This window comes from Lygodium microphyllum, chromosome 16 (assembly GCF_053477565.2).
Source record: "Lygodium microphyllum isolate KBCC chromosome 16, Lygodium_microphyllum_v1.1.10, whole genome shotgun sequence".
Classification (NCBI taxonomy): Eukaryota; Viridiplantae; Streptophyta; class Polypodiopsida; order Schizaeales; family Lygodiaceae; genus Lygodium; species Lygodium microphyllum.
Genome location: NC_141150.1, coordinates 6,810,596 through 6,831,069, shown reverse-complemented (window position 1 = coordinate 6,831,069; position 20,474 = coordinate 6,810,596). Strand labels below are relative to the sequence as shown.

The following is a 20,474-nucleotide window of genomic DNA, read 5'->3' as shown; positions in this document are numbered from 1 at the left end:
GAGAACACATTTTTCCCATTAAATTGCTTGAGCTCATGCCCAACTGCTTCCAAGGCCTTAATGGCAATAGCATCAATCCGCTCTTCTTCTTGTCTCCATTGTTGTTGCAATTGCAACTGCTGCTAAAATTGCAGCTGTTGTTGTTGGCTCTCTTGCATTAGACGAACCAACTGCTGCAAAGCATCTCCTCCCAAACTTGATGATTCTCCCATTGGACTTCTTCCGCAACGGACCTTCACGTCGGGTTCACCACTGTCGTCGCATTAAGAGTTAAAGGTCTACCACTGGGGCTTTTAGTGCAAAAAAAGAGTTTAGGATTCAAGATTCGGAAAGGAAAAATGTATTGAGGTTTAATAAGATCCAGGCTTTAGAAATGATTCAGGTACGAAAGAAGAGTTCAAGCCTTCTCACTATGTACTTAGCATACATGAACAGAAGGAATAAGACTAACTTGATTACATAAAATACCTCAGGATACATACATCATCATATCATAAAGGATATTTTCAAATTCCCAATTCATTTATGAATGTCAAATACAAGCTCTAAGGGCATTTATTTCATGTACATAGATGGATTTCAACCCTTTGGAACAAGTATATTGTTGATAGATTCAAATGCATCCAAGATTTGGGCCAAAGATACATGAAATGAATTGAAAAAGTATAATTTTAGCTTCAGCCCTGTTTTAAAACAAAAAATTCCAACCCATAATTAAGTTCAAAATGAGTGCATAAACTCGAGAAGAAGCACTTTTGATCATCTATGAACAATGTCCTGAAGAAAAGAGGTCATTTCCCTCCATTACAACCATTAAAAATCCATGTTTGCTCATAAAAAGGGATCATAACAATGGGCTGCCCTGTTTATGACTGGTTATTACAGCCCATAACAGTCCATAAGTCTTCAATATCCTCACCCTTTGCTTGCCCCAAAGTCACTCAAGTACTTGGGTACAAGTCGAGCTTCATTGGACCAAGAATAAGGTAAACAAAAGAAGAGAAGTCGTGCATAAGAGCAGGCTGAATACTCTTCTCTCAAATTTCCCTCTTTTATAGACTGTTTCAGCATGCATTTTCGTCAGACCAAAGAGGCAGAGAAATGGAGCCCTCAGCATGTTTACATCTTCAGTAGTTGGACCTGTTAATCTTCAGTTTGCATACTCCATTTCATGCACCATAGCTCCAGCTCTCTCCAATTTGCCTCAGACAGTGCAGCCCGGATTTTACATCGAAAAACGTGGGCTGCTTCGTGCTCAGTCCCTGGTCACTTTTTAACCAGCCTAGGTCACTTGCTAGTCACTTAAGTCAGTTACTTCTGGTCCCATATGGAGCTAGTGAACATTTGACAGTTTTTGGCATTATTTTTGGATTCCGACCATATTTTTGTATTTGAATTAATGTGATTTATCCTGCAGATTGTCAATTACTTCCAGATGTCCAAGTTGTAAGTTCCCATAGACTTATTTTTCATAAATATACATGGTATAACTGAAAGTTAGATGCTAAAAGAACTTGTATAACTAAGGTGGTTATTGGATAACAATGCCTGAATTTTGTATACAAACATCTCATATAACTTCCAGTTAAACTCTCCTGTGTTCATAAAAATCCCATGATTTATATCATGAACAGTAAACTCTTTGACACCGTAAAATAGTGGATTCTTGTTGTTTATTAGGATAGTGAAATACCCGTTAGATGGTCCAGTTCACATATTTGGCAATGGACCCATTTGAGGTAACAAAAAGGTAGAACTTTGTGTCTCTCAAGTATAGAAGACGAATATATGTCAAACTCATTCGCATCCAAAGGTTCGTCTTTGGATACTACATATGGATACATACTACATATTGATACTATATATGCTATATTAACTAAAATTATTTGGCTTTATTCTTTATTGTGATGTGTCTTACATGTCTATTGATGGTTAAGGACACTCAAAAAATGCCAAAACCATACATTTAGCATCATTTTGTTGAATGATTGGAATCAATTTTTAGTTAGAAAATTTACTTCACAAAATTAACGACACAAATAATGTGTCTCAACCTACCCTTTTTATTTGCAAAGACGGGGGATGGGAAATCACTCAATAATATATTACATTATCATGTGAATTTAGAAGATCCGATTATTCAAAATTCAATGCCTTAAAAAGCTAAGGATTCCTTTGCAAGGCTCCTCCATGAAGGGTTCTTCAAGGCCTAGGATAAAGCCAAAAGATGTAGTCGATGGACGTAACATTTGAATGTTAGTCAAAATAGAATTCACATATTCATAAAGAAAAAGGGTGACTTATATCAATGGAAAATTCATGATTAAAGTATATTCTACAAATACGGCATCTATGAATTTGTATCAATGCCCTTGGAGTACAAAGGGTGATTGGCAATGTCTTATATGGTTGATATTTTATATTATTATTTTTAATTGATAATCTCATGGTTGATACTCTGAACCTTCTATCACTTGGCCTTTTCAACTTAAGGGGATTGTAGAAAGTAGGTATACATCTAATGGTGAGCCTCAACACAAAACTCTCAACTAACCAATGATACCTACAATGTCACCACCCAAAGTGCAATGTTATTGGCATCTTGTGCACACGAAAAGCTTAGTTTAAAGCAATGTAACATATTTTTGTTCCTATCGTTGCTTTCAACTCGACAGAGCACCTTTTGCATTCTATTTTCTTGCATATTCATGTGGAGTATGGTTCCACAACTCTAAGAAAGTCTAAGGAAGAACATAATTTCTGTCACAAAGCATCTATGGGTGGTTAGAACATAATTTCTGTCACAAAGCATCTATGGGTGGTTGAATTTTTGTTTTCCTTTTTTAGCAAACTTTGAACTTTGAGTAATGCTTTAAAAGACTTTGAACTTTATGTAAGTCTGAAAAGTGTATCCAAGGTTTGAACTCCCACACTCGAACCATAGCTTGGTGCTTACTAGAAAAGAAATTTGAGAAGCATCTAGACATGCAAAACCTATCACTATGAATGCTAGTTTCTTATCTGTTAGTGACGAGAAAATCTACAAAGTAATGCGAGTATGGCGCCAAAGCAAAATAATACATAATATACGTTGTCGAAGTAGGCTACAACCTTTTTTTGTCCTGCACAGACGCTCTTGTTTCCCTTGGCACCTATGCCACAAACAAAATGGGAGGCTAAGTCATTGTCTCTCTCCCGGCGGGCACAGTCGAAGGGCCTGGATTATCGGTAATGGTCGATCTACGGAGGGGAATTTCGCCCTCTCTTATTGATAGTTGTTATATGGGTACAGGTCCGGTTAAGGCTACAAAGACATGTGTACTAGCTATATATAAGCTTTTGATCGATCAGAGTTCGCTAGTGGAATCATTTCCAGCTTGCTCTCTGAATATAAATTATCAGCTTTCATTCCAAGCTGCAAAAATGGGCGTTGGGGAGAGTAGCTGAGAGAACGTTGCTGCTGCTGCTTTCGGTGTCATCGATGGGATCGTCACAGCAGCAGCAGCAGTGGACTTGCAGTGATTAACGTGGTTGTCATCCATATTAACGGTACTGCAGCTGCTGTAATTAGATTTCACAAGGCTAGCTGTAGTAGTAGCTGCAATCGATTGCTGATGCAAACGCTGATCGCGATCAATATACTGTTGCTGCTCATGCTGTTCCTGCATATAAAGTCCAGGCGCCGCAAGCTGTTCAAAACCACTGCTCTTGGTGGAGTATCTTGAAGCAGTCTCCTGCAAAACCCATCATCGTTAATGATGTTGATATGCGAAAAGCAAAACCCATCATCGTTAATGATATGCAAAAGCAAAACAAATCATTGAATGCGTAAGAAGCTGTGCATGGACATGAACGGTTCAAGCAGGTAAGTATCGATGATGTAGAAACATAGGTGCATATTATGGAGTGCAAGTGCACATTGACCTGGTGGTACTAATGCATTAACTGAGGTGCATTTTCCGCTTGAACAGACATGTGGAAACGTATCCTAATAACAGATCTAGGCACCAGATATGAGTAAGAGTGGTTTGTAACATGCATAATTCGCCGCTTTCGGCATAACATGCATGTGATGATCTGTATTGGCACGAATTGATCAACATTGGATTAAAACAAGAACGTTATCTATATGACCATGGAAGCATACATCTATGTACCTGCATTGAAAACAACCTTCTTCTAATGTATTAAGTGTTCCAGTAATATGGATAAATGGTCCCTACCTGGAGGAGAGAGCTGCTATTGTTGGAATACGGTTCAGCTTGAGGTCCATGATTTTGTAACGAGTGTCTGTTGCCGGTGGTACCGTTCAGGCCCAAGAAGTTGTGGATGTGTAGGCCACTCTTGCCACCTTCAATGGACTGAAGGAACTTACTGTGCTGGAAAGGCAACACGCCCACATCAGTTCTAAACTCGGGCTTCTGATAGTCCTGCTCACCTGCAGCTTTCGTCCATGTCAATGGGTTCTGGGGTTCCTGTGATGAATACTGCAAAAGTCCCCACTCTTGCGCGCTCTTCGTCAAACCACTGAAATGGTTCAGGTCACTCGTCTGCAGGCCAAGGAGACCATTCTGACCACAATCAGCATATCTAAAGATGAAGTTGTTCGCATGGCTGCCAGTATTACTGTTGATGTTATTTATCTGCAGACGGATTCCATCGTCCTTCACCATGCGTTTAGCCAGAGCATTGATAGGAAGCACTGTGCTGGCACAAATCTTGGAAATGTCATATCTGCTCATGTCAAAATTGGTGACTGCATTCACACCTCGGAACTTAATAGCTGCGATGTCGTACGCCTCAGCTGCTTCTTCTTGTGTGCCTGATCATCATGTATGTATACATATGTTAGAAGATTGCAAATCATTTAACTCTCTTGAAATTCTAAATATCCCAAGCCAATGCAGGTCTTCCCCCAATGCCGATTCAACCTGTACAGCTAACTGTGAATCATTACTAAAAGACTTACTGAAAGTGCCAAGGTACAGATCTTTATTTCCAGCAACTCTTCCAATCCGAGCCTGCCATCTTCCGTGTTGATGATGTCTGAGCATTTCAATTGTTGGTAGAAGTTATACAGCATACAAGCATCAGCACAAGCTAGTATGAATTTAAGACGGTGCCTTTCCAGACCAAAGTTTTGTGGATTAAGCTTGGATAATAACAAGTTCACTCCACTCATACATCCCTAACAAACTTATGCATCAAGACGAATGCCTTGATAATGGAATTGTTTGGAACAAAGGAATCACATTGGAATATAGACTTTGAAAAAGATTCGTGCAGTGTCGCCGGCATGTGGTGTCGATTATGTGAGGCCTTCCAAGCATTGGAGAAAGCACAATAACAATCAAAAGTGAGAGAGGATTTCCTTTTCAAGAAAATTTTCCAGTTGAACCTAAATTTGTCACTAAGATTAGTATCCAGCAAGCACTTCAGATAATTACCAACGATTTTGGGCTATTTGTTAGCATTGCCTTTTAGGGCATATGATTATACAATGGTGTGGTGACAATGTGGTGTAAGTCTCAAAAAATTTATCCACTGTTAACTTTAGTTAAGTTGTCCACTTAGCTTTGAAATGTGTAGATAACTTAAATTTTGAGAAAAAAAGAATCTCATTTAGAAAATCAAAGAAAAAAGGTATACTTCTCTCTCTCTCTCTCAAAAAAGGGCAATGCTCTTGAGGGCAATAGTGTACCCTTCTTTCTAACTCTCCACGGTATAGCCATAAGTGCAAGAGCGAGTATCCAATGAGTGCATCATTTTCCAGTTAACAGCTGAATGGTAAGAGAAAGAATTAAGGAGCACTTTCTTTGCTCCATCAAGGTTACCCATTTTCTTTATAATCTCCATCAAGTTATCTTTGCCTGAAACACATGTGCATGCTTAACTTGCTTATGATTTCGATTACAGATTACACATGCAGCATATCATGCGAGTTAGATACAAATTACTTTTGAATTCAGGATCTTTGAGACACACAAAGGTTATGTTTATTGCACATTGCTCGGGCAATGGAATCCATATACCGAGATGATACCATACAGAAGCAACTGTGAATCACTAGATGTGGACACTCACTCCCTCTCTCTTACAAACCTTGCAAGTATGGTGTCTACTAAAGTGAGTGGAGGGAACACATGGCCTATATGTAGGCCATAGTCATGACTAGGTCCACCAACCCAAATAGGGCCTAAAATCACAAGTTAGCACCATAACAGACCGACACCAATAATACATTTTATAATAAAATCTCAAACTCACACATATGGATTGACAAATCCATTGACACCCTCTTAAATCATGGGCGATCTAGTACAATATAATATAGAATGATATGATTCATCATAGTACATATGATAATGACCCTTAGATTGGACCATGAATACCCAAGTCATGGTCAATCAAGCCAAAATCAAGGTGTCTCAAAGAGAACTTGATGTCAATGTGGATCATACCAACTCGTGAAAAGAGAAAGTAGTCATAGCGAGTCTTCTCTTCGCCCATCAACAAAGCCACTACAACAAATACGTCACCAAGGATTCCCCGCCTTTCGCAGACTATCAAAATGTCCCCTCATGTGAGCTCACACTAGGAGTGTATTCTACTCTCTTTCAAGAAAAAGAGCTCATCATGAACCTGGATATCGATTCGACCTCCAAGTTTTCAAAACCTACCAAATTTTGTCTGGTGCAGAAGGGAAGCCCCTCATTGAGTCCTTTGCACTTGTGTGGAACATATGGATGAGGCTCAACTGTCTCACCTCTACCACCCTCTCATACTCCCTTGCTGGCAATAGAGTGTCTTGAGTGATAAATGCATCACCAAACCCAGCGTTGAGCGAAGAGGCCTACTATGACCTTCCCCTTTAATGTAAAAGATGAGCATAAATGAAAGCAATGAACCTTTGAAATCATGCATGAGATGGATGCAACAATGACAACATGAGAATCTACTTTTGTTGACTACATAAACACGAGAGAAGAGAAACTCTACAAAGAAAGAATAACAATGCAAAAGAACTGAGAATAGAGATGCTCAGGAAATGGCTATCAAGAGGAGATAGCACAGGCTCAATGCTGAAGTACTGGCTATGGGCACCAACTCCCTCTCTCTAATAGAACCTACAAATATGATGTATATTAAAGTGACTGGAGGAGGGACAACTTACCCCATACATAGGCCATAATCATAACCAAGCTGGCTAGCCTGAATAGGGCCCCAAACTAGCAGGTCGGCCACATAAAAGGCTGATAGCAATAATACAACTGGTTTTAGATTACATCATGAATCAACTTAAATCACATTCAGATCCTCTATATTGAAGCTCCTCTTCACTAGCAGCTCTAAAATTCACTCTCTTTTTTTAATACATTTTAACGCTTCGTACAAATAATAATAATAATAACAATAAAACTGGTAGTAAATTAAAATAATCAAAGCTTGGAGGCAGACTAGACGCACACACGAACTGACAACCTAAGGTCGACATTTATCCCTGCATTTGTCCCGTGGCAGCCTGTTTCTATCATTTCCAAGGAAGAATTTGTTGCCAGGGGTCGTCGATCAGATCTATGGAGCTTACGCGACAGTTTGAAGCACTCCATCTCGCATATTTTATTCCGTTTTGCTCGTCTGACCTGCATTAAATGCTGGCCAGCCAACTTCAGCAACTACTACCATTTATAGGCGGCCTACCCTCTCCACTATATCAGTCAAATCGCCTCATGGTCCAATTCCTGCCAACCCTCCTCACCAGCTTCCTACTTTGGATACGGTGCCCACAGTCATGCTCATCAGCTAGGTGTGCTGGGGCTGGATGGTATCATCCCATGCATTCCTCGCCGCCTCCTTCACTCTCACCCCGTGTTCATTGTTCCTCTCAACTGCACGCTATCACAAATTCCTCTACTACAAATATTTCGATCACCAATCATATATCATTACTTGGCTCCCATGAAAGGAAATACACAAGTTTAGAGCTCCATAAAGTTTCTTTGTGATCCAATACGTTGCTACCCATCTCGTGACTTAGAAAGAGAATCCCCGCGAACCCTTTCCCTCTGCATATACTTTGTCCGTGATTGTGGTGAAATAATTTCTCACCATACATGGGACTTTTGAAAGTGATTTCAAGGAGCCCCTTACCCTCTACACATTGACCTTAATTGCACTCTCAAACACTCTGACAGCTTCAGCTCCAAACTTCATAACTATAATGGCATGATTGAAATGCCTTAAGAGTTTGATTCTAAACATGATAGTAAGGATGTCATGATTGTTGTGCTTGTACGTCTTCCTAAACAAATATATAAACAAGGTGATAGAGCGACCCTCACCTGTATGTTTTTTGCCATCGTGCTCTTGAAAATGGCCATGCAAGATATTGTTGGGGTTTGACATGTTAAATGAGTTTTGTAGCAAAAAAGTCACAGTGTGGCTATATGTACTATACCTTGTGGCCATCTATATACCTTCTTTGATCTTTGATTTCTTATGATCACCTTCAAAACAATACCTTTTGGGGCATTCTACTAATAATCTTGCAATAACGACATGATCCTCACCTCTGCTGCAATAATGAATTGATCCTCATCAATGTGACACTCCTATAGGGCTATTAAAATAACATTAGCCTATAACATATTCAATGTTTTGTTATTGGGATATGATTAGGGAACTTTTTTCTTGGAACTTTTAGTCAGCATAATATGTGCATTGTTACTACTATGGATTGAAAATCATTAGAGCCCTACCACATCGATGTGGACATCGCTATATGATAGATTAGGTGGACTTTGACTTTACAACCTAGAGAGAATATGCAAAATTGAATAGGTAGCAATGAAGCTCACCATGCAACATCGTCATCAACACTAGAAGAATATAAAAAATTTGCAAACCTCCATAAGTTGTCTACGACTAGTGTAGATGTCATGAACTAGGCATTGTTATTAGTGGAAAAACTAGGCAAGACATTAGTGAGTCAGGTTACCACATTTATGACTGACCTTCCCCTTCTAGGAGTGCCTTCATGCTAGGCCACATGGATGGAGACATATGTGAGCACCAAACTGGGTGAGCTTGCATGAGCATGTTGGAGAACTACGAGGATTCACTATGAATGCCTCCCTAAAGAAACCTTAAAACATATTCATGTTTCGCTTCTATCTAGGTACCCCTACAAGTGTTCTTTGTCTTCTACAAGGTTTATATGATCAACAAGAATTTTGATGTGTCACTCTATTCTATTTGAAGAGAATATTCTAATCAACGACAAGATACAAAGCTTGAGAAGGTAACCAAAAGTATGTAAGCCTATCATGTAGGTTCAAAGAAAGGAACATTTGAGTTATCCTTTTTATACATTTTTGACATACAAAAGGGTGTCCTTTTAAGGAACTATTAATAGATGGAATTGAAAAAGGATTTGTTTCATTCATAGAAATTTCACAAAGAATGAGCACATTTGATAGGGAGCCTTGATTTACATTAAACACTCAGAGATACCAAGGTTGCTTAATGGCATATAGAGCTCTCATTTACTCTATTTATTTTCCTGGCTCTTAACCCATGTTCTAAGTTGGAAATATACAAGCAATAATAAAGTGGTATTTATTATTTATACTCATTAATTTCATTGAAGATCGTGTTATTAACATTCTATTTAAATAATTCATGTTTGAATGAATGCCTTAAAATATTGGATTTATTAAGGAAAAGTTAAAGAATAAGATAGCAAACAAATCACAAGAAATTTCTTCGCGAGACGAGTCGTGAAAGGAAAGCATGGATATCATATTAAACCTTCAATTTAGGGAAAAAATCACATTAATGAAGTTTTTAAATCTTGCTAGCTTTGAGAAATGCGCAAGATATCATATAATCAAATAATATAAATCATTATAAAGACTCATGTTGAACAATATGGCCATGTCATTAGTGATGGAAATACCAAGGCTCAACATGCTAAACACATAGAAATTGACCTTGTAGATTTGATAAGGATGTCCAAGCTCTCAATATAGCCAAAAAGAAAAATTCAAATGTATTTTCAAATTATGACATGTGGAAGCATATTTAATAGGTGATGTGTCAAAAGCAATGGAAGCATAAACAAATGCTGTGATAAACTGTTGAATAGAAGGAGAGAAGAGAAAATAGAAAAGAAATGTCCAAGGAAGTGAACTTGGAAGAATGCTTAAAAAATGGAATCCATATACCAAACAAGACAATGATGCTCACAACAATGAGTCACCACACCAGCTCATAGGCACTAGTACCGACGCTCTCTCAATAGAACTTGTAGATGATGATGTGGAACTATGGAGGGAGCCCCAAAATAAATAGAACAAACGTATACCATAAATGGCACTAGTGTTGAGAAACCACTCCAATTCATACACTTCATTTAGGGCTTCACGTTGACAACCCAAAAAGGAATGGTGTCCACATTTTGGTGACTTATTTAGCTATGTGAGCACCACCCTAGACAGCTTATGCCTATAAATAGGCAATCACTTCGTTCATTTATCACCACTTCTACCACTCTTCATTCGTTCTTCACCCGTCTTTCCGCATCATTGGACAACCTTCCCTTCTTTCACCAGCCCCTTCCACTACCCTCGCACCCCTTCAAAAGGACATTGCGATTCGTGGCTCGTGACTGTCTTCACCCTTCCTCTTCTGCTTGAAGTGCCCTATTCCACCATCAATCCTTTCATTTGGAGCATCTTGCACCTAGCGTCACTATCATTTTCCTGGGGTCAACACCCTTTTCCATCAAGCTCCACATTCACCTGTGTTTTTTAGTATGGAGACCTTTTCCTTGCTTGGCATCATCATCTCCAACTTGAGGTCAACATCCTAGCCTCTAGAGATAGTCCACATCATTAAGCATCAATGATTTCATCACTCTTCTATTAGACGAGCTGCTGGGACCTGCGTTTTTGCAATGTGGCTCCTCCTCCATCACCTGGCATCACTCGTCTCTCAAAGAGGTTGCTGGGTCCTACGCTTTTGCAACTCTCGACTCATGCTCCATCATCTAGTCTAGTGTCATCATTATCCACCTAGCATCAACATTTGGGCCGCTCTCCCTATGTTTAACAACTTCGATACTCTGGGATTCGCGTTTTCCTACCTAAGTCATTACCTAGCATCAGAGGACTGTGGTTTGCTCCCTCAATAGTTGGTGATCATTAGAGGATCGCAATTCACTCCCTCGACAATTTTCCTTCACCTTCCAATGATTACTTTGATAGCCCATTGCATGGAGGACTGCATTTTACTCCATTGTGCAAATTTTCCATAGGTGCTACCACGAGATTCCAACAAGACAGTGTAGTTATCCTTTGAGCTTCGGCTCCCCTGTATCAATTATTCTTCTCATCGCATGATTCAATGCATTATTATATTGTTCTTCTTGTGTTTTTGAGTTTCTTCTCTCTCATTCTTTGCCGTTGTCGTGATGCTGCGCGTCTACCACTGCAAACTGAAGGGCGAAGTTTTCTGCCAACATTTTGAACTGTTAAGTCAGCATCATTATGAGTTTTTGTTTTTTTCTTTTGTATTTGCATGATGCACAAGCACATGTAGTTAAGCTAGGCACAAATTCCTCAATACATTCATAAGTTTTTTTGGAGCATTGCTTGATTGATTGAAAAGTATGGTCTCAAATTTGCAAATTGTATGAATGACATAGCACAAAGATCTTTTCTAAATCGTAATCTTGATAGGGCACAATTCATGAAGAAGACTCCAGGACTTGTTGAAATTCAGATGATAACAGTGCAGATAAAATGTCTCTTTATAAGCAACATTTGATCAACATTTAGCAAACTATGAAAGCTTAAAGTTATCCATTCATATTGAGGACATTCAAGTGGAGATTCGCTACATTCCATACTCTCAATCTTTGTGAAAATGGTGGAGACTTAATATGTTGTGAACAGTGTTACATATTTTGTTTACAGATACAAGAAATCTTGAAAGGAGACTAGTATTTCCCTAGGTAACAATATGAGCATTGGTAACATGAGAACTACTTCTCGCATTGAAAAAGATATATTCAGTTTTTTTCCCAAAATCTATTGGGTTTGAACAAAGGCCTCTTTTGGTGATAATTGCAAAAGAACACTTTTTGTAATGGGAAGGTGTTAAATTCCCATGGTTGATTGACCTATGAAAGTGTCTTGCAAAAGAATCTAAACTATCAACCTTTAGTATGACAATCTTGAATGCTGGTTTTTCTCAAAAACAAGCTAATAGCTTGGTTGGAACAAGTAAAAAGAGGTTGAAAAAGTAAAAAGCTTAAAATGATTGACATTGCTAGTCAAATTGGAGAGGTACTTCTGACATATTCAATGATGTCACACCAATGAAGCATGATAAAAACGCTAAAAGCTTTCCTTAAGCTTCTCACTAAGGAAAAAGCTAAGAGTTTTTTTTAATCCTGTGTGTTTTTAGCTGCAAAAAAACTGGTATAAAATGACTAGAGTACAGGGAGATCGGATCATGTTGGCGGAAGACCAACAATGGAGGTGATGGAACGAGGGCCACCTGTGCTAAGAAGCAAAGACGCTGCTAAGATCAAGTGAAGCCAAAAGACTGCGACAAAGCCGAAGGGAAGAAAGCTTGAAGGTGGTCCTCAAAAAAAAAGTCAACTCAATACAGTGAGTCCTCAACGAAGTCTTCAAAGAAAGGGACACCCAATTACTCCTCGACAACAAAGAGAGGACGGCAACAGAAGATGATCATATTTAGACAAGAGAGAGGGACAATGACTGTCGGCTGTGACGGAGGACGAGGATCATCATGAGAGACGACACAAGTCAATGTAAAGCTTAAGTGCTAACAAAACTTGCGATGATAGTGGACTTCGACTCGAGACAAAGGTAGTAAAGAATCGATGCTATTGACACCGAAGAGCTTAGAAGTGCACTCCCTGCTACAGAGGATGACGGAAGAAGAAATGACGAAGACAAAACGAGTAGCAGTCGTGCCAATGAAATTGAAAACTTAAGATTGCAAAGGATGCAATGATAAGGAACAAATGAAAAGCTGCTGACTAGAGGAAGCATTGCTCGGAACCCTCATCCATAAGCTGTAAAGTGGACTGCTATATCTAAATTGCTCTAATTATTCGTTTCTCTAAGTTGCTTACTCTGAAACTGCAAGTCAAAACTTCGATCATTCACTCAGTGCTATTTGTCATTCGTTATACAGCCTAATAAAGGACTATGATGTTGAGTACATGCACGTGGACTTGTTGGAGTTGGCAGCTTTTCATGTCAAGGACTCGCTTATGAACATAATGAGGAAATTCTTGTGCACAAAAAGTTGTTTATGGGAGGAAAGCTCTACAAAATGTTTGTGACTACTACTTTCTTCCAATCGGAGGATATTAACCCCAACACGAAGAAAGCAAAAGGAAGTGGAAAAGACACATAGCAAAGGCGGAAAAAAGATAGCCCGACTGAAGAAAGAAAATGAGAAAATGCCAAAAGCGCAAGGGCGACCTCAAAAGTCCAAGGCAAAGGCAAAAGGGGAAAGGCGCATTTTAAAATAAAAAGACGCACCTTGAAATCTTGTAAAAGAGCGCCGGGCTCTTACCCGTGCAATTTGTAAATATAGACGGACAGTGGATAGAAAGCCAGGAAGATAGGACAATGGAAAAAAGGGCCTAGGCTATGGCCGGCCATGTAAAAAGGAGAAAAGGGGATGACCGCCCAAAAGGGATTTAGGGTTTTGTATATAAAGTTGAAAAGTGAATGAGAAGCTCATTCTTGTGTGTGGCCAAAAGTAGCTCTCCTCTTCTTCTTCTTGCTTGCTTGAGCTTGTGCTTGAGAGAGGGAGTGTGAGAGTGTGAGGAAGTGAGTGTGTGAGAGTGAGGGACCGAGAAGGAGAAGCTCTCCATCTTCTCCTCTCTTCTTCTCTTCTCTTCTCTTCTCTTGTCTTGCTCGCGGCAATGGAGCTTGGAGCATGGAGCTTGCTTAAAGCTTGAACTTGGATCGTGGAGCTACTAGAGTGTGCGGGAGAGGAGGTAACTCAAACGGCACGGAGGTAAGCTCACTACACTCGTAGGTATAGATGGCACGTTGGTTATGTGAGAGGTAGCCATTAGTGCTCGGCTTGGAACGCTTGAAACAATAAGCGGTCCATGGGTCTTGGCGGTTGAGTGAAACCTCCCACATTTTGGTTCCGTCCGGGACCAACGGATTCAAGCCTTGAGCGCTTGCACGCTTCGAATCTAGCATTGGAGTAGGGTTTTACCGGAACCGGTACTTGAGGTAGATAGGTAGGAAGCGAGGGGGTTGAAGAGGATATTCGATCTCTTTGGCAAGTAGGTTTTTTGCTTTCTGAGATTTATGTTGTGGAATGTAGTATAGGTGTTTATTTTGTGATTTGGATGCATTTAGGATAGGAGAAAAACAAAGAAAAAACAAGTAAACAGTAGGGTTTCTGTTGCTGTATAACAGGTTAAAACAGGGAAATAGGGGACCAGATTCAAGTTTCTGGGTGAGACATGGACAGGGAACTAGCTGTAAGGTTCTGTAGTGCTGGGACAGGACCTTGGGAGGCCAGGACAGACCTCAGTTCCTTGGTTTTCCTTGTGAGAGAGAAAGAGAGAGAACTGATTCACAGGACGAGGGAGCGCCACCCCGATTTCTAGGCGCCGACGATTCATGCTCCTCCAGGTGAGTCTGATGTTTTCCAACAAGTGCTCTAGTCAGATCTAGAAAGTTTGTGGTGATTGTGTACAACAGACAGTAAGAAGGGATCAAACGTGCGGGAATCGCGCCCGCCGCCGACGCAGTCGGACCAACTCGCAGTGGTCCGATTCCCAGAATCGAACCACCCGAGTTCAGGAGTCGGACCGTCCGATTTTCAGAATCAGACCGCCCAACTGAGAGTGAGTCGGACCAGTCTGGTCCAATTCCCAGAATCGGACTAGTCCGATTGGATGTGCCACGTGGCACTCGGACCACTCAGACTCGGACCAACCCCGTCCGATCGGACCAACCCGTCCGGCTCGGACCACTCGGACTCGGACGCTCGGACAACCGTCCGATCGGACCAACCCAGAATCGGACCAGTCAAAATCGGACCAGTCAGAATCAGACCACCCTGTTTGATCCGATTCTCCGAATCGGACGTGAGCAAAATCGGACCACTGGGCCAATCGGACCAACCCAAAATCAGGCGTTCGATTCTAATAATCGGACTCCTGAAAATCAGATAGAAAACTGTCAAAATCGGACAGGTATCTAGAATATAAATTTTGACGCATCTAAACCCCGAGATTGACCCCAAAGGCTATGTAGAGCTAAAGGCACATCACAGATCCCATCACTGGGCTAAAATTTGAGCATGTAGTTCAAAATTTGGCTATAAATGGTCCTCCAAATTACATATGGTGTTTACCGTAACGGCCATGCGGAGCGAGGGGGACTGCCCCCCCCCCGAACCCCCACAAAGGAGGCTCTACCCCCTCCGCACCTCCCCCAAGTAGATTGGAGAGAAAATGCACGCCGTGACAGGTCCTCCAAATTGAACCCTAGTGGAGTAATGGCTCTACATGAGCATGTATCCTCACTCGCAAAAGAGCAACCAAAAGCCCATACCCGAACAGAGAGAAACAGAGACCCCTAAAACATCAATGGGCCAAACTAGCCATCAAGGCCAAAAAGGCCACGCCATTAGAACACAAAGATATTGTGTTCATACCATGTCTAGTCAGAGCGAAATGCAACATCAGCAAGCTACAAATTCCAAGATGACTAGACATGACACTCTTGACGAGAGATTTACCTTGAGCAACACTGCACAGACAACCCAAGACATTGGTGGAGAATCCACGTCTAGTCATGCAAGTGGGGACTCAAGGGCATCTGTTAGAAGGCTTAAATTTACAAGCCAAGACCCCGAAGATGAAAACATAGTACCACCTGCTGATCTTAGAGTCAAACTCACCGCGAAAAGAGAGCATACTATTGATGCTCTAATTGATGAAGGAGCATATTTTAATATCTTGACCTATGAATCATGGACCCTACTAGGCCAACCAGAACTCACACCGACTAGTGCAACTCTTAGCCCTTATGGGGGACACCCACAAGCACTCATAGGGAAGTGCAAAATCCTTGCGACAATTGAAACAGAAAGCTTGCATATCCTATTTCATGTTCCTCCAAATAGTGCTAGCTGCGGGAAAGAAACCCTCCTAGGAAGACCCTTCAAAAGGGCGACCAAGTGTGAGGCTGACTATGTAGCACAGAGGATACACCTGACACTATCGGGTGTGAGGATAGTCACAACCTTTAGCAAGGGTGACCTCATCAAACCTCGAGGGAAAGGCAAGGAAGGTGATGACATAACAGTCAAGCCTACAAACGAGGGCAAGGACTTGTTGGAAGAGTTGATACAAGCACAGGTCGAACAACGAGAACCAGTGAGTGAGGCCATGCCGGAAACAAGAAGGTCAAGAGACAAGGCCAAGGACAGGGTTTGGATTCACAAAAATCATAGAAGACCACAAAAGAAGCCCAAGCCTTATAGGCGAAGGCATCGATGGAGAGCTAGCACAACGCCATGATGGATATCCAAAGAGTTGCTTCGGGCTCAAGGGTATTATGCAGGCAACCGATGGATTTAGGTACCAAAACCCCTTGCCAAACCTCCCTGGTCGACTGAAGATCAGAGTGCATCAAAAGCAACGAAGCATAGGAGGAAATCTAAGAGAAACTCTACGTCTCGAGGTAAGAAACCGGACATGAGTGTTCGAAAGACAGAGCCTCAACCTAGCATGCTTAATAAGCAGATGTCATATGTAACCATTGAGCGTGCACAAAAGCCATTAGTGCCCAATGAGCCTTTGATTTCCCAAGGGGAGAACAAACATTATAGGCACAACATTGCTCGTGGCAAGGCTACTCGCTCAACAAAGCAAATGGCACAATCATCTAATAGCCTTGAGAAAATCATTCAGCTAGTGCCACATCCACCTAGGAGTCCTAGATCTCCTACGCCCTCTTCTCCCAAACAAACACAGGAAGCACTACAATAGTTGTCAAGGGCGACTGCTCAATTCCAATCTCTATCTCCATCCAAGCTTCCAATCGTCAAAGAAGTGGGACATGATGACATCTGTAGCTCTCGAACCAAGGGTATGCACGAGCAACCTAATGTGACCAGATCAACTCATGCTCAATCTACATAGATGAGTGCTCAAAGGCCAACAAAAGACACAACCACTTCTGATTGCCCTAGGGACTTGACACCACAATCCACCAAAGGTAGCTAGCCCACTAAACTAGCTGCTACTACTTCCAATCAGGGACCACAGCAGTCATAGCCCTTGGCTGTGACAATGCCCCTTGTGGAACGTGTCCTTGGTAGTTTACCTATGGAGGAGGTGTCGCAACCAAATGCCTCGACAACTCCAGCACTTTCAAAGTGCCTAAAGCCTAGGACGGAGGAGTCAAACGCAAGGGAGTTGGTTGAAAAGCTAGACTCTCAAAAAAGAGCGGCAGTTGTGCCCTCACAACCGGGCGAGGCTATCCAGCAAACCACGGCTATGTCCCATAAGGACACACTAGAGAAAGGAAATGCGGAGACCCGACCAAGCACATCAATGGTCGATATAGCCCAGGATCCTGAGTCGTTGAGAGAGGCACCTTCATTGACCAAGAAAAAGAGGAGAAAGCAGAGAAAACAACAACAGTTGTAGGTGGTTGTGGACCCCAAGAACATTGAGACGAAGGGCGCTAGAGAGCTGATGAATAAAGCATCGAGTCCATCCACCAATGAACCCACTGATGCCTCTCCTAATAGCGGTGAAACTTCAAACACATCTGTGTGTTCTGAAAAACCAAAGCAACCGTTGCCATCAACAGTTGCTTGCAACACTCTATCCACTGACAATAGAACTCACATTGATCAATCAAGAGTGGATACAACGCTCTCACAACACGGTGACAAATCTATACCAGTCACATCCGAGAAGAACCATGATGAAATAGCAGCAAAACCTCAGGAGAAAAGTGAGAACCCCAAGAGCATAAGAAATCCTAGCGTTGACCAATCTTGCTCATCTAGGCCTGAGCCCCCAACCATGCTAAAGCCTAAGGAAACTCTTACAACTTTGCATAAGATAGCAACCGACCAAGCCCTCATTGAACATAGAAGTGTCGCAGAATGCTTAACTGAGTTGGAGGCTAAGCTCAAAGTGGTCGCGCGTGTCTACGTCCTTGTGGACATGGACACGATCCCCAAGGAGCAACTTGGAGTTTACTTGACATTTCCTCTATCATGGGAAGAATGAGAACATCTTAACGGGCACTACGACAGGCTCTTGCATGAACATATGCGACTCATCCCTGACGAGGCTGACGAATTGCGCTTAACCGTCACGTTCAATGAAGTACTCTGCCGACCAAATCTCGTAGACATAGAGCTACTAAAGCGAATGTTAGCAAGCCAGAGTCAATTTGAGCAGCGTTGGTGCGAAAGCCGCGTTGTAATGGCCAAACTAGGGACTCGAATCATGACAGTCTCAGAAGAGAGACTAGCCAAATGGCGGTCTCAAAGAGACCCAACCTACGTGGCACCAACTTCCCTTCGAGTGCTCACTGGCATTCGGGGTACGGACCTAGCTGGGACTAAGCTACAGCGCCCTTTTATTGATAAGGTTCTCACTGAGGAGGAGTTACATATTGCCAGTAGACTCGATCAAGGTTCCATGCTACTCGACGTGGCAAAATATCTAACAGTATTAAGTCAGCTGCCACGAATACTAAATGCATGTGCCACGCTCCGGTACAACCCCGAGTTCTACACTTGGTTCTTATCCTCGTGAAGTGACATGGACTCATAAATATGTATATAAATAAACATTGATTCTTGTGTCACCTTGTATAAATAATATCAACACACACAAGCAATGATAGTCAAGCGCAGGCAGAAGAGTTGGGTCTAACAGGCTAAGCTCCTCAAGTCCTCTTCTCATCACACATTTAAAAGCTGTGTGAGCATTCCCACCTCCAAGTGAAGGGCATGCAACCCACATTACCGCCATAGGAGGCCTTGACCAACAACACTGATGTTGTAGACAGGGTACAGTCCCTTTCTATACACCTTTCCGTTTTGGTCTACCCTTCCGAGGATGTGCCCTATCCCACTCCATGACAACCAATCCACGCGACTTAGCATAAACTAATATCCGCTAATGACTGGAGGCAACATGAACATCAGCATGGGGGCCATTCCTCTACAACAAACACCGCATGCCTCACCCCTCCCCTTCTTGTCATATGCACTTCATAAACCACACTAAAATCCCTTCCATGCAAACAGTTGTATCTTGTATCAAGGTCTAACCCTTGGAGTGCATCTTGCAGGTTTCCTTTTGCGGCAGAACGCATGGAGAATCATGGAGATCTAGCATGCAAAGACGCTCTTTGCAGAAGGCGGAAGCATGTGACACGCGCCCCTCCACCAGAGCGCTATGTGCCCACCATCAAGAGGTATGCCAAGAAGCGAGGCCCTAAGCAACACTGCCCAGGGCGAAGGCCGAAGAATCCTTGAGTCAGGAAAGTCGAGACTCGAAACATGCAACAGGTGGCAGTACTAGTGGCACGAACTCCCAGCTCCCGCTCGGGCCCCAGATGCTCAAAGGTAGAAAGGGCAGCTTGGAAAAGAGAATAATTTAATGAATTATTTAAAGACATTCTGGAGACGGTAGCGGGCCGGGATTACACCATTCATGTCCCGGCCGACATGTTCCCTGCTCAACCTCACGGAAGCTCCACACCAGCAAAGCCCCAATCACCTAGCCACCCAGACTCGCCCCGCCTCGTACAAATCGAGTAGCCTATGATGCATAAAGAGATTATCAAATGCTAACTGGCCATAACTGTTTGTTTTTAAATGGTTAAGTGTTCCCGGGTTGTTAAGTGTTGACATGTTTCCGACTTGTATGAACTTTCATATCTGCATTTAATATATTTCACGTCTTTAGCAAAAGAGAAAACTAATCAAGCGCAGGTGATAAATGTCTAAGTCAACACCATAGAATTCAGATCAGTGATGTCTCCTTGCATTGCACTGGTTTATTATAGTTGCGGCATGTGCCATGCATGTACTCTTATGAAGCGACAAGTGGATACAAGATGAGACAGATCTTTGGGCAAAAGTGTTCAATACCCAATCACCGCAACACCAACAACCCCACAATGAACCATTGTGAAGCCACGTTGCCAAAAACACCCTTGCCAACCACCCCCATCGCATGGTCCAAAGCACATTCATGGGACACGCTCTCTTTCTGGGTAAACTCTATAGTTGGCTCACGACAGTCGTTACCTCGCTTGTACCAACATCGAGTGTGTCGCAAGGAGGTTTGCAAAATCTCAAGTGTATCTCTTCATCTCAACAGTTCCTCTAGCATCAAGGCTGGTGACACAATCATC

The 20,474-nt window shown here is 42.0% G+C and overlaps 1 protein-coding gene across 1 annotated transcript in view; it reads right to left on the bottom strand.

Annotated features, from left to right (window-relative positions):
- Positions 1 to 2,918: 2,918 nt before the first annotated feature.
- The window catches only part of LOC148022496 (uncharacterized), a 58,033-nt gene continuing 40,477 nt past the window's right edge, over positions 2,919 to 20,474 (bottom strand). Inside the window, exons 6-8 of the mRNA XM_087695466.1 lie at positions 4,970 to 5,046; positions 4,224 to 4,822; positions 2,919 to 3,734 (exon numbers count right to left, since the gene is read on the bottom strand). Coding sequence (XP_087551592.1) covers positions 3,399 to 3,734; positions 4,224 to 4,822; positions 4,970 to 5,046 — 1,012 coding nt within the window. The 3' untranslated portion in view covers positions 2,919 to 3,398. The remainder of the gene's footprint in view (positions 3,735 to 4,223; positions 4,823 to 4,969; positions 5,047 to 20,474) is intronic.